General features: G+C 31.3%; 1 protein-coding gene across 1 annotated transcript; it reads left to right on the forward strand.

The window, feature by feature from the left end:
- Window positions 1–10,246, forward strand: LOC130444206 (ubiquitin carboxyl-terminal hydrolase 36). The gene is made up of 9 exons (XM_056779262.1): window positions 1–495; window positions 814–1,052; window positions 3,047–3,492; window positions 3,555–3,830; window positions 4,511–4,826; window positions 4,906–5,169; window positions 5,227–5,501; window positions 5,560–5,772; window positions 6,937–10,246. The coding sequence occupies exons 1-9, from the start codon at window positions 272–274 to the stop codon at window positions 7,069–7,071; spliced, it is 2,388 nt and encodes a 795-aa protein (XP_056635240.1). The 5' UTR covers window positions 1–271; the 3' UTR covers window positions 7,072–10,246.
- The last annotated feature ends 5,058 nt before the right edge of the window (window positions 10,247–15,304 follow it).

Genomic DNA, 15,304 nt, shown 5'->3' on the forward strand with positions numbered 1-15,304 from the left:
TTGACATGCGCTGTTTAGTTCAATACTGCCAATGGCACTTGTGAAAAGCTGAAAGTATTTTTGTTGGTGTTTTCCAATACAATTGGATTTAAGTAAATATTAGTATATTCCTCAGAGAGAACCTTTAGGTTGTGATGGCCTCATATGCAATGAATTTTCGCTATTATGGAGTTAAATGAGAAGAAAAAGGGTGAACATATTTCGCAACAACTCTAGTTGATCGGATAACGCGGTATTTCTAGTTATTTTACACGTGTGATTTCCAGTAGAGATGCCGGCATCCACCTTGGATCCTGTTAATGCGGCCCTTCGCACCGCATTATCTAAAAATGAATCTGCCGAAAATAATCTGGACCAACAATTAGCGGGATCCACGAAAAAAGCATTGCTCTCCAATATTGAGTTTGAGTCTGCTGGTAGCTACCAAAATACTGTTCTAGATAGGCTTAAATCGAAATACATTGTTTTAAGGAGTCCCGAAACACCACCTCCAAGGTAAATTGTATGTTTTTAAATGTTTGCTGAAAAAGTTTGGTTAGCTGCAACTTCTGCACTCACTTAGGTCATTGAAGACCTCTGTACACAGTTTGTGAAACTTCAAGTCTATAATTGTTAAAACACTGTTTATTGTACTTGAACATGCTTATGTTACATTCCATGCTTAGCAGAACTAACAACAGTGTGCAATATTCATAGATTCATCAACAATTAGATATTTTTAATTCAAAATTTGTGTTTAATTTTACAATTTTCACTTACAAACATTGTAAGAAAATAACAAGGTCATAAAAAATAATATAATTTTTTTTGCAGTAAACCTGAAGATGATATGAATTCTGATGAAACTTTAAAACTAGCAAAGTATGAATTATTTCCATTAAATGCAGTGCAGCTTGGTTGGAATAACTGCGACTGGTCCGTTGGTGCTGGTATGTTTAATATGGGAAACACTTGTTATTTAAATTCTACACTTCAAGCTCTCTTTCATGTACCAGCTTTAGTGAATTGGTTGATGTCTGACAAGGAACATACTACAATTTGTCAAGAATCAGGTAAATATCTGAAATACACTATCAACTGCCTGATCACAAATTAAAATGATTATTAATGACTTATTTGTATATACACAAAACATTCCTTGCATTTTAAATTGAATATTATACTAATTAATTTGAAATGAACATGCAACAAAATTTATTTTGGTTAGACATTTAATGAAAATGACAAGCTAAATGAAAATTTTTCAACAAATGAAGAATTAATTTATTATCAATAATAAATTTGAGATTTCATTTTTGAGAATTTACAGTGTTCTTGTAATTATTTAAATCAAAATTGTACTATTTCAGTTTAAAAGGAAATTTCAATATATATATATATATATATATATATATATATATATATATATATTTGTAAATTTTTAGTTATAAATGAGGGAATAAGTAAATTAAGAAAAATTAACTGTTTGAGTTTCCCACCAATAAAGGCCATGTTCCATTAGTTTAAATATATACAATGTTGTCACTGTGAGGAGAAAATCTTGCAACTAGCCTTTTTATTTGAAATTATTTTCCTGTTTTCCTGATCAATTAATGTGATATATTAGATTTCAATTATATGGAGACTGCAGTTAACCCTTCAGACTGAATTTGATTTTATTTGCTTTATGAGCAACATATGTCACATAGACGGATATGAGAATTTAGTTTTTTTTTGGGAAATAACTCAATATTTTAAGGCATTTTTAGAGAGAATCTTAATTTTTTTCTTAATTCGCACATAAGTAATTAATAAATCAATAACAGAAACTTTATAATCATAAAATTATTCATTATTTGCATAATTGCTGACTATATTATAAAAAATACTAAATATCACAAATAAGTAACTAATAAAAGGAAATGTCAAAACATATTTAACTTATGTAATTACTATCCTTCAAATATAAAAACTTTAATAAAATAAAGCCAAATATCATAAAGAAGTAATTAAAACAAAGAGGTAACATGAGAAATTATCATCAGTCAAATACAAGAAAACCTGCTTAGAGTAATTAGCAATAACATATCTATTTTCCAAATCTTCAAATGTAATTTCCTTCCTTAAGTAGTAAATGTATAAGATACAAAATTATTAGTGGCCTCAAATCTCAATTTCTAATTATTTATATTATGTTTACAATACTTGCTAAACTGGATATTAATAATTTGTAACAATGATAAATTGATTCCATTAATTATAATTATACATCATAGATTTGCTTTGCAACTATACTTTTTAGTCCAGATTATACTGTTAACTTCAAAACAAAATTGGATAAGGAATGGGGAGATCTCCCACAAAGTTCCAAATCTACATAGGTTATCTTCAACTAACTTTATTCCAAAATCATCTTCAAAATTTAAACATTTACAAGAATTGAAACTATTACTGGTATTACCAGCTGATTGTCATTTATTTTTATTACTGACTATCTATTTGTTTTTTTTTTTTCATTATTGTTGATTGATTTGAATCAATTTTTTTTTATTTTAAAATGAACGAGTAGAAGTGTTATAATTAAGAATGTTAGTCTTTTTATTATACTTTAAAGAACAATTTAATTGAGTCATAAAGTTTTTGGATAAAAAAATTCTTAATCCTAATATCTCCGTTATGTTTAATAATTATAATAATAGACAGATGTTGTTTTCTCAGTACCAATGTCATCTTTTTCACTCATAATATGCCACCTAACTTACTTGATAATAGTACTTCATCGTCGATATGGGTTTATTATATCATATATGCGAATATCAGCTATTATTATAATCTTTTATCAAAATTAAATATTGTGCCTTTATTATAATAGTTGCTTTTGAATAAGCATCAAACAAACAATTATTTTTAAAAGTATATTCCAAATATTTTGAAAATAGACCATTAATAATACATATTAATGTCATTTGAAAGTCATATCTCACACTCAGTTTCATCTAATAATATATACATTTTAAATAACTTTGTTGATATATTTAATGATATCTATTTGTTATCCATGTTTCAGGTGGTATGTGTATAATTTGTGCAATGCGTAAGACTCTTCAAGATTCCCAGCAGCGTAATGCAAACTCAATCCGTCCACTGTTAATATATAACAAGCTGAGGTTGGTCTGTCGAAATCTAATACCAGGTAGACAAGAAGATGCCCACGAATTTTTACGATACCTAGTTGAAGCTATGGAAAAAGCATATTTGAGTCGTTTCAAAAATAATTCTGATTTTGACTCAAAAGTGAAGGAAACTACACCTCTTAATCAGATTCTTGGAGGATATTTAAGATCGGCAGTAAGATGTTTGAAATGTGGACATGTCAGTACGACATTTCAACATTTTCAAGATTTATTATTAGATATAAGAAAAGCTCAGACCCTAGATGAAGCTTTGGAATTGTATTTTTCAAGAGAGAAGCTTGATGATGAATCATATCAGTGTGAATCTTGTCAGAAAAAGGTATATGTTGTTTTTAATCAGAATTTGAATTTATTTTAAAATTTTTACGTAAATATTTGTAGGTTCCAGCAACAAAGCAATTTTCTATTGAGAGGACACCTATGGTGCTTTGTATCCAACTGAAGAGATTTTCTGTTAGTAATAATAAAATAACTAAACATTTGAACTTTAGACAAAGATTGGATCTGACTAAATACGCGAGGCATCGCCCTAACGTGCCTCTTATATACAGATTAGTCGCATTGGTAACTCATATGGGTCCTACTGTCAGTTGTGGACACTACACAGCAGTAGCCCAAGCACCCAATGGCAATTTCTTTCAGTTTGATGATAGTATGGTAAGTGTGCGAAAAATTTGCTAATATTGTAAACTGTAAAATGAATCTATAGATTAACAACAACAGAGCGGTTATATGTATATGTGATTTTTTATATTTCTCTCCTAACATATTATCATTGGTTGGTAGTCTGTCCTCCAAGATCATTTTTAGATTAACAAAAATAATCCAAGCTTTAATATTTGTGATACATCTTTCTATTCATCTATTTTATGTTATAGGTAAGTTGAAATTTCTGCTAGAGTAAATCTTCTCAAATCTAACAGGATTGATAGTATAGATCACTTGGTTTAGACATTTGAAGTTAAATAAATTCCCACCAAGCTGAGAATCAGTAAAATTGTTTAAAATATGATTGAAAATAAAATTTAAAATTTCCCCATCATTCCTGTGTATGGAAAATATTTTATTAGAGGTCAAAAGTCAAAAAATAAGTTTTTTTTGATTTTCAGCAGTATGGTTTTATCATAAAAATACCTTTGACAAAAATTGTAGATCATAAAATTATCTACAAAAAACGCATCAATACTTTTTTCCTATGAGCCTATATTTATAAAATCAAAATCTCAAATTTCCGTGAACTCTTAAATATTTTTGGAAGACGTAGGTAATACATAATGTATTTATTATAAAAGGTTTTATAAAAAAAACAGTAGTTGATTAATTATGTTTCTTTTTAGGTAAGACCAATTTCCCACCAAGCAGTGTTCAATACAAATGCATACATAATGCTCTATGAGCTTGAGTCATCACCCTATTCTCAAAAATCAACGGCCTCTACAATTCTTGTTAGTAAAATGAAAACACCTTCCTTATCAACAGAAACCAATCCAGTGGCCTGTTCATCGAATTCTAGCTCGGCAAGTTCATCAAGTGCCTTGAAATCTTTTCCCAATGGTATTGGATTCACAAGTGATAAGGTTTATGGTCCTGAACTACCTCCAGATAGAGTAGAAAGCAGTCGAAATGGTTATGTGACTAGTAGTAATGGCAAAGGTATGTTTAAATGATTTTTTTTTCGAACTACACCAATTTATAGTGTAGTTTTATTTTTAAATTGTTATTTTATTGCAAGGTGAATCTGACAGTAGTCATTCAAGCAGTTCGAGTGAACATGATTCTGATGGTGATCAAGCTGTGAAAAAACCATCAGTAAGTGATAATAGTCATAGTGTTAGTAAAAGTGATGTAGCTAAAGACAAAGATAGTGATATTAGTTCAACTTGTGAACAATCTAAATCTCCAGTTTCCCTGAAGAAAACCTCATCACCATCATCATCTCCTAATGTGTCAACCAGTATATCCAGTTTATCCAGCCCCGAAATTACCCCTAACAAAGGTAAGCAAAAACGTTATTTTTAATACTAAGTGTTCAATGTTTTAACTTTTATTACAGATCCTACATTAAGTCCAGTTTCCAGTTCTAAACAGAAGAATAAGGAAAACTCTCCTTTAAAGTTATCACCAATTGCCAAACCTCTGGTACCCTATGAATCTGATGATACATGTTCTTCTGAGGATTCTAATCAATCACCAAATGAAATGGCCTCAAGAGTTTCTACAAAGGCAGCAATTGGTGATTGGCAAGTGACTTCTTCAACCGATGTTAAGCAGGAACTATCTAAAGGGACTAGTTGGAAGAACAAGAAAGAAGAAGGACAGGGAAATAAGGTAAACTAGAAAAATCTACCCCTAATTAATTATTAATAAACCATTTCAATTATTGCAGGTTGTGAGTGAGCTTTTCAGAATGTCCCATAGTGGCTATTCAGCCCCAGTATCAACATGGAATGGTTCTCGATCTGAACTTGATAAAGAAGTTCAAAATGAAAGACGGGAGGATAGAAAGAGAAATCTACCTGATAGTTCTGATCAGGGACGTACTAAACACATCAAACTTGGATCAAATTTTAAATTGAATCCTGGATACAATCCTATTCAGGTAAGTAATTTAAAGTATTAATTTAGAGAATATACTTGTTACTTTTAATTCTTTTAATATTGTTGTTGATATCTATTTCATCCTTGCAAAGTTGTGGTTAGATGAATTTTAAGAATAGTAATTATTTAAATAATAATAGACACCTATTATCACATTTACTTAGCACAGGAATACTAAAGAAAATTAATAGGGTTAATTAAGACATCTCACCAGTGAAATAACACTTTATAAAATAAGAAGCAACATCTTGACAAGGGAAACTATTCTGTATATTTTAATTACTAAAATGATGAAAACCTAAGAGAAAGAAAAGAATTTAAAAAATAAATTGAACCAGTAACCCTACTAAAGGTAATTTACAACAGATTTAAAAAATACTATCAAATAGATTACCATTAAAGTTAAACAACTTCCAGTTGTGAAATTAGAAAAGGCTTTAGTTCAAAAGACTTACCATATTGATTGGAAAAGCTAACTATATGCGGTACAGGAAACTATATTACAGTACATAGGAATATCAATGTTAAATCTTCAACCAAACAATTCTGGTGTTGGTGCAGAGGGAGTCCCATTAAAAGTTTACAATACTTCAAGTATTGTAAGAACACATGAGGAAGTCCTGTTCAGTAATGAAAAGACACTGCGGGTGGCTACAAGCTTGATACAGATGTTGCTGGATTCAATCAGCTGTTGAAAAGATCATCAAAATCAATTGCATTGTTGAAGTACCAAGAGGGGACCTCTCGTGATCGTCTGATGCTAGTAACTGTGCTGAAGGCGACATGGAAATTAATTAGTTCAAAATGAGGTCAAAGTCCTGTCTGTGGTGTACAGTCTTCCCAGAAGGAACTGTTCTTAAGAGGAAGTAGTATAATGAAGTTAGATAGGTCGTTGAATTTGTTAGGTTATTTTTTCTTCTTCTGTAATTTGGTTAACACATTTATCAAATATTTTGGAATGTCTTATGAGAATAATATTGAGCAGATGGAATTTAGAATAAAGCCAATATTTTAGATAAGAAGTTATTAACCTCAATTTTTATTATCTTTGGATACTTTTAATAAATAATGTAAATCCTCCAAGGTATTACATTAAGACATTAGAAAATATTTATTGCTTTGCAGAAATAATTGTTAAAAGCTCAACAATTGCTCTGTTTTTTAGGAATACCATAACGCAAAAAATTGGAACCCTAGTAATGGCAGTGGAGGTAACTACAAGCCTTTTTACAATGGAAATAGGCATAGGCGTACGTTCCATCATAAAAACTTCCATAAAAATTATCGATACAGACAGTAATAGATGATACCACTGCCTTGTGAAAATTTAGACTAGTGTACATTCTGTATATTTTACGTTTCTGTGTTTATTTTAATGTGAGGACTTGTGTAAAAAATGTTGCATAAATGCGTTTTAAATTGAATGATACTTGAATTTGAAAATTATTATAGTATAGATATGTTTACATTACTGGAAATTTCTAAATATAAAATAATTGAAGTTTTTGAAATCATTATAGGTATGTGGAAACTGTACATCGTAAGATAGTGTAAGATAGTAGGCTAGCGAATTTTTGTGGAATATTCTTAAAGAAACATATAATGAAAATATAACCAGTAATGTTGTATTCAAATTAATTCTGTTTATGAGTTCTAACTTCAAAATACTACGAATATTCTATAGTAATTTCCGCTCTCTTTCTTACTTGGTATACTCTTTCCTTATACTTTATTGTTTAGTTTCTCCATAGATTTCTTGATTTTTCAATTAATTAGTCATTCAAAAAACGTGTTTTACCTTTTTTATAGCACTCCAATGTGGAAGCTACTTATCAATAATAATCTGAAAATGTTTCAACTTTAAGCATAATTTGAATTATATATGAGAATTCAGAGGTACGAATGGTAGATTACATATGGCAGTTAACTATTTTTTATATTCTTGTCATAATTATTACTCTTTTGGTAGAGTAGTACAGTATCTTTTATTAATGCTGTAGTTTTTAAAATTATCATCAATTTTAATATTTGCGCTATTTTAAGCTCATTCTAATTTTACTTTACACAAATTTAGATAATATTCCTTTCAATTTTTAGTAATTTTTATTTATATAGATTGAAGTATTTCTTTTGAATACATTAAAGTAGTGAAATGAATGATTGAAATGTATCACAAATACACATAACTTCGTCAACAAGACTGATTTCCGCAAAATAATAATTTCTAAACTTGAAATAACAACATTTGTTAATTATTCAATATGTCGCCCATGGCAGGATAAAATTTATTTGTTTGAGTAACAAATTTGTTGATATTTGAACAAAGAAATTCCTAAATACACTCTCGAAATGGGGATATATACGAATATATAATGGGATCCAGAAATACAGGAATTAATTTTTATAATCAAAAATGTTTATACAGTTTTTTCTTTAATTAAATGTTAAATTTTGTCTCTTATTCAGTTTTATATAAATTTTTTTTGACGTACTTTTGGCTTTAGAAATTTACTATCCTGTATATTAGTACTACAAATATTCAAGCTAAACACTTTGTAGATATAAACACTGTATAAATTAAACAAAATAGAAATATTTATAAAGAACAGGAACTAACTCAAAGTCTTGTATAATTTTATACCGTGTGGTATTTTTCAAAACCTTTTGGTAAGTGCAAAGGGTACTGGCACTGTTTGCATTGCCAAGTGGTTTTTATGTTTATAATATATGCGACACTGATTTGTTGGGTGTTTCTTTAATTCTGTTGCCAGAATATTCTCCGGAAAATGTAACCAATTTTTCGCTTGCAAACGATGTGACGAATCATTCCGTTCTCGACTCATTGATTCATTCATATGGAACATTGCATGAGAACTGTGACTTCAACTTACATCCCGGATTATAATAAATGTTGTTTTTATGCTCGTTATTATGAGGTTGGTTAGTTTATTTAAAGAAAAAAGATGCCCTTCATCAAAAGTCGTCTTTAAAAGGGCCATTCGTCGAGAAAAGGTTACCCATTTACTAACTTAACGTCATCCCAAAATGACTTATAGATAACATATAGCGAAATGACGATGTTATTTTGTCGTTAAACACCTTATGGTAGGTCTAAGGTATATATATTTTTTTACATAAAAATTATATGAAAAAGAACCAAAATGCAATATTTTATTGGGATTTATTATGATTTATTGCTGATATTCTGTTTTCTTGGTGTGGGGTCCACATTTTTTGTGTTATTGTTGATTTTTTGTCTCCTGGGCGTAGGTTTCTAAAAGTGTCTCAAAAGAAAGTTCACCTTTGTATTGTGTGAAGGCAGCTATTCGGATGAGCGCGGGAGGAGTGTCAATCGGTAGTCCCTGATCTATTAGTTATACTTAGTGTAAGTAAATGTAACTTGAATCCGAGTCAAGTTAAGTTAATTTTTCAAAATCAAAACTTTATTAAAATTAATATTTTTTCGGTTCAATTTTCCACTATTTATATTTGGGTACATATTATTAGATATAGCAGTGGCTAGGCTCTTTCCACCTTTCTTTCAGCTTCATAAAATTTCTGGTCCTTATCAGCGAAAAATTGAATCAGGTGCGATTGAAGGTCGTCGTCATTTGTGAATGTTTGACCATTCAAAGAGTTCTTCAAATTTCGAAATAAATGATAATTAGATGATGCCAGATCAGGGCTGAATGCTCCAATAGTTTCCCATTAGTTGTCATTATCACGGAACACTGAACCTATCCAATTTGACAATTCTGGCCGTTTTTCTTTTAAAACATAAAGCAAGGCTCTGTACCAGTAAAACACGAAAGTACCTAGTTGCCAACCATATATAATTTGATCTTTTAGGGTCTCTAGGTTTTTTAAATAAAATTCCAAATAAAAATCATGTTGGGGTAATAGTGATGCTTAATGTAATAATACATCCTCAGCAATAATTAAATTGTTAGTAGATGGAAAATATAAATTTATAGAAATAAATTGCTATATTCATATACGTTCATTCATCTTGGAAGTGGATAAGTTAGTTCTATTAGTAATTTATTAATAATTCAAATGAAAAATATTAATAAATGTTGTTATTTTGACATATAACTTTATGATACATTCCAATTACATTTTTGTATTTTGTTGAATAAACTGTTTAAAACGCACATATGTAAATTAACTAAAGAAATTGAGATAAGCGCTTCTCAGATTGACTATCTCAATTATTTGTTTATATAAAAGTTAGTTAATGTATTATGTAATACAAGTGGGTATTGAACTAAACAAGAATTATTTTAATGGATTTAATAATTAAGGAAGAAGAAAATAATGCTAATATTTTAATTCAACTAGACAATGGAAAATTTGTAAATCGATTGAGACTTAACTAGTTTTGATCATAAAAGAATGAATGACGATTTATATTTCAAACATTTAACAGTTTGGAAACTATATTCTGACAGATCAAATCGAAAAATGAAGAAAAATACATTCAAGAGCATCCAATCTAAAGAAATTAGAGATGAAACGAAGAATAATTAAAGAAATCCAGTGAAATCAGAATAATTGAATAATCTAACAAATTGGCAATCCCAAAAAACTGAAGTAAGAACTTTTCCAGCAGATTTTTGGACACGAAACTTCTTAAGTCTTGGAGAACCAGTGTGTCGCCATTCTATCGATTGTTGCTTTGTTTCTGGATCGTAGAAATGTATCCAAGTCTCATCCATAGTAACAATTCGGTTTAAGTAGTCTACATCGTTTCCAAATCGAGCACAGATCCAACGCGATGCTTCTACCCTTGCACGCTTTTGTTCAACATTGAAACATTTGGGGATCCATTTTGCAGCAATTTTTCTCATGTCTTAATTGACGTGAACTATATGATGAATGCGTTTGTATGAAATATTCAGTGCTTCAGATATCCGTTTTAGCCCAATTCGACGGTCTGATAAAATCATGTCATGAACTGCATTGATATTTTCGGGGACTGACACAAAAACTGACCGACCGATTGGTCATCATCTTCAATGGAAAATTTACCTCTTTTGAAGCTTGCAGTCCAATTTTTCACGGCCGTATACGAGGGACATTGATCACCAAGGGCATTTAGCATATCTTCGTAAATCTGCTTACCTCTTAACCCTTTTAAATACAGGTACTTGATGGTGGCTCGATACTCTAATTTTTCAATTTTCACAATATCGGTGGACCTATTTTTTCTTTTAATCTATTGCCTAACTCTGGTTTACTTTTTCGACGCCAAACTTTACACTGACACTTCTAATAAGTTATTGTTGGTTGCTATGGTAACGCAATATGTTGTTTATGCATGGCTAATTAGATATCAATACATCCTCGTAAAATTGTTCGAACTAAAAGCAAGAGAAGTACGTAGGGGTTCCAAAAAATATCAAATTTTAGCAAAATGGCGAAAGTTCGAAAAAATAAATTATTTATAAAAAGTTTTCAATGTATTAATAAAATCGTATGTGTAGTTCCCTAGAAAATGATGTAATAAAGCGTTTGTCAAAGTTTTAAATCAATCGGATCAAAATTGGCTGAACAATTGTGGTAGTTAAAGAAAGTGACTCACACAAAGAAAGTTCATAATCTCACTAGTGCCACCCCTAAGTAGCCGTGTGCACTATTTACTAGTAGAAATAGTTGCTAATGCAGGGGCCACATTAGCGGCTAACGTCAATGCGCATTAGCGCGATAATTTTTAACGCGCTGGGTGGCTACACTTTAACAATCAACGTGAATGCCCATTATTGGTAATGAAAACGGTGTTAATTTTACTTGAATTCAAGCAATATGGACGTCGACAGAGCTCTGTAATTCATGTACATTTTTATTATCTGAATTTATTGAATCATTACCGAATGAAGAACAAGAGAAAACAAAGAAAAAGTAGATGGTGGATGATACAATCAATCACATCCTCCTCGTAGTAAACTGTCCATCGTTTCGAATGCGTTCTATAATAACCATTAAGGTTTCCTTCTTCTTTTTCATTTCTTCAATGGTTTTTTTAAAATTTAATAATTCCATTATTCGTTACAAAGCATCAACTATTCTTGAAACTTTTGAGTTTCGGATCCCACAAACATAGTTCTGTTTGCAGAATCTCGAGAAACGCAATTACTTTCTCGCTACTCAACTCCATAGCCATAGTACGTATTTCAAAGACAATCACCTGCGATCCCGTCGCGCTCACGACGCACACTGACAATACGTAGTATGGCAGGGTGCAATGTTAATGCAGTTGTTAAATTATCTCGTTAACTCGTAGCTCCATCTACGGTTAACGTCCATTATCGCGATAATTAATGGTATTTCTCGTTAGTGTGACCCCAAAATAAGGGATATCTGAGGCGGGTAAACATGTCGGAACGACCGCGCAGTGGGATATTCTGATGCTCATAACTCAGAGAAATTTGTTTTTGTAAATTCATTTTTAACGTAATTCCTACCATTTTAGCTAAAGAAAATTTTTACAGTAGTGTTACCCATTAATTAAGAAGTTCACCTTATCTAAGTTTTCTTTAATTTGCATTATTATCTACTCGATGTTTTATAGAAATTTAACGATTATAGTCACAGATGTCTGTTTTGGATTAAAAATCAAATTTCGATAGCGATTATAAGATATAAGAATAATTTATTTAATGTCAACACCTACTCTACCCATATGAATTTGAAGGATTATTGGAAGGGTCAATTTTTCCAATCTAAATCACTTGTTAGTGTAGAAAAGTATGAAGGGACAATTTATAAAATAATTTCGGTAATTATCTAGATTAGGTTACGCCTCTCCGATTTCGTTGAAATTTCAGTATGTTATAGAGAAAATTACGCTGAGCCAGAATATATATGACAAAAAGAGAAACTACAATATAAGTGAAAAAGCTAGTCGTAAAATCAAACTTTTTTTTGTACTATCAACAGCAATCAGAAATACATTTTGTATGAGCTATTATGTTGACTATGAACCTATATGTTGGTCCTGACGAGACTTCTCCAGTAAGAAGGTCTCTTGCACTTTATTTGAGATCAATCGGCCAGCTTCGTTTCAGTCTTCTGTTAGCTTTAGTGGCTGAAGTTGTAGATTATGATGGCTGTCCAGCTTTAGGTAGTGGTTAGGGCTTCTTTCTTATACTGTCTCTTGAATTATTGGAATACAGAGGCCTTGATGGATCAATTAGTACCATGGTGCATTGACTAGTGATCGAAGGATTTTAGATTGTTCTCGTTCTATGAGAGCAATACCAGATTTGTTTGCACATTCCCATAATTCTATTCCGCCGGTCCAGATGGGTATGATGACTGCCTTATATAATAAGATTTTTTTTTTCAGGTGAGACTGGCGATATTCTTCCGAGTAGTCAATATAGTTCTCGGAACTTTAAGTTGATTTGTTTTCGTTTCTTGGCTATGTGTTCCCTCTAATTGAGTTTAGAGTCTAAGTGTAATCCCAGGTATTTGACATAATAAGTTACGGGTATCATTATATTGGGCTTGGACATGGGCTTTTTCTTCGAGTAAATGTTATGAACTAGAATTTGTTTTCGTTAATTTTTATTCTCCATCTTTGAAGCCATTCTTCGATCTGAAATAAGTGGGCTTGGAGATTGGCAGAAGCTATTATTGGATCCTCATGTATAGCCAGTATCACTGTGTCATGAGCAAATGTGCCTGCCATAGTGTAGTTTGAGGTTGGAATGTCAGAAGTATATATCAGGACCTGGACTGGCCCTAGGACGCTACCTTGTGGAATTCAAGCTTTAATAGATTGAAATTCAGAGGTCTCATCACTAACTTTTGTTCTGAAGGTTCTGTTTGACAGATATGACTGATTGATTTTATTTGACAGATCTACATGCCAGACTTAATCCAAAAGCCTGACTAACATCCGGGAAGGCTGCCGTTTTTTCCCTCTATACTTGTATTTATGGCATGCACTACTCGATGACACTGTTGAACTGTGGAATGTTTGTGGTGAAATCCGAATAAGTGATTTGGAATCACATTCAGGATAGGGTCTATACACTGTAATACCAACTTTTCGAAGACCTTGGATAATGTTGATAGCATGCTGATTGGTCTGTATGATGTGACGTCATGTAGCTGCTTTCCTGGTGTTGGAATGAGGATAATTTCAGATTTTTTTAGTTCACTGGGCCAGTAGTGTAATCTGAATTGGCATTAAATATATATGTTAACAACTAAAGCTTCCTATTTGAAACATTTAATTTTTAGCCAATTAACCTTGTTTCCTTCTATATCAGTTTTTTTTATTTTTTATGACCTTAGATCGGAGGTTTCCTAAATCTAAGAAATCTGTATACTTCAGCTCAAAGCATTTGTAGAGTGTCGTATTTTTTCCTGTTCTGGCTCCTTCAAATATTCGTTTATTCATTCATCATAAATATCTCTTGATTTTTCATTTTCCTTTCTATTGTGGAATGCACAAAATCACATTCCATGTAAGAATGGCCGGATTCCAAAAATTTATGTTCAATCACCTCTAAATGGCTTGATTTCTCAACGGTATAAAGAAGAGCAGCGACGACTTGCTGGTTGCGATTTTGGCCTGAGCAGGTGTCAGAAAAGAAGGAGATTTCTTTTATCCCAGGGGGTAGCATGGATATAAATTTCATTATAATAGATCTAATTTCATTAGAGCCTCTTTTTCCCATTTATTTCATTCCAAAAGAAACAACTTCCTTCTTTGTTTTTGCTTTCAAAGAAAGTCAAGTTATACACCGAAATTTTTCGGTTATAATAAAATTGGGAAACCGCAGATGTTGGGAGCTGCATTACTTTTTGCAGATCAAATGTAATGGTTTGAAAGCTGCTATCAAATTCTGCACGCTCTTTGTCGTTACTTTTGGCTTTTTGGCAAACTGTTTTTCTTTCTATGTGAGCATTGTAGGATTCCTCCAGATCTTCACCTAAACGGATTTCTTTTTTAGCGAGATTGTATTTGCTGCATAACATGCATTGATCTTTTTTGGGCACAAAAAAGGAATAATTAAATTCTGAACAAAAGATTTTTCTATACTGATGGATGCTAACAGTATTTATATTTTTGATTTCACACCATTCTTTGTAAAGTCTATACATTGAGGAAGTATTTAAATCGCTTGATAAATACTTTTTCTCACTATTTTTTCTGGTGTAGTGAGATTCCACAGTAGGAAAAGAATTTATGTGTTCTTTGACATAATCTATTTCAATAGGCTGGGTTTTGTTAGGTGGAGGCTTTCTTCCCCTTTTGTCTATCCCGCCAAATGTCCCTGAAGGTGTGATATCGGAAAGTGCTTTATTAATGGGACCATTGGAAATACAAAGAGTTGCTTGAAAAAATGAGCTGCAAACCCTGAGCTATTTTTGAGAAAATATTGCCTTGATTCACTTCGAGGCTTAGAAGCTTTTACAAATCTTCTAGCTGGTGGGACTATTTTAACAGATTTAACTATGAAATCTTTTTGTCTATTATAATCAAACGCCCAAAATATTCGACAACTTTCAATTCGGTT

The sequence above is a fragment of the Diorhabda sublineata genome, chromosome 5 (genome assembly GCF_026230105.1).
Source record: "Diorhabda sublineata isolate icDioSubl1.1 chromosome 5, icDioSubl1.1, whole genome shotgun sequence".
Taxonomy (NCBI): domain Eukaryota; kingdom Metazoa; phylum Arthropoda; class Insecta; order Coleoptera; family Chrysomelidae; genus Diorhabda; species Diorhabda sublineata.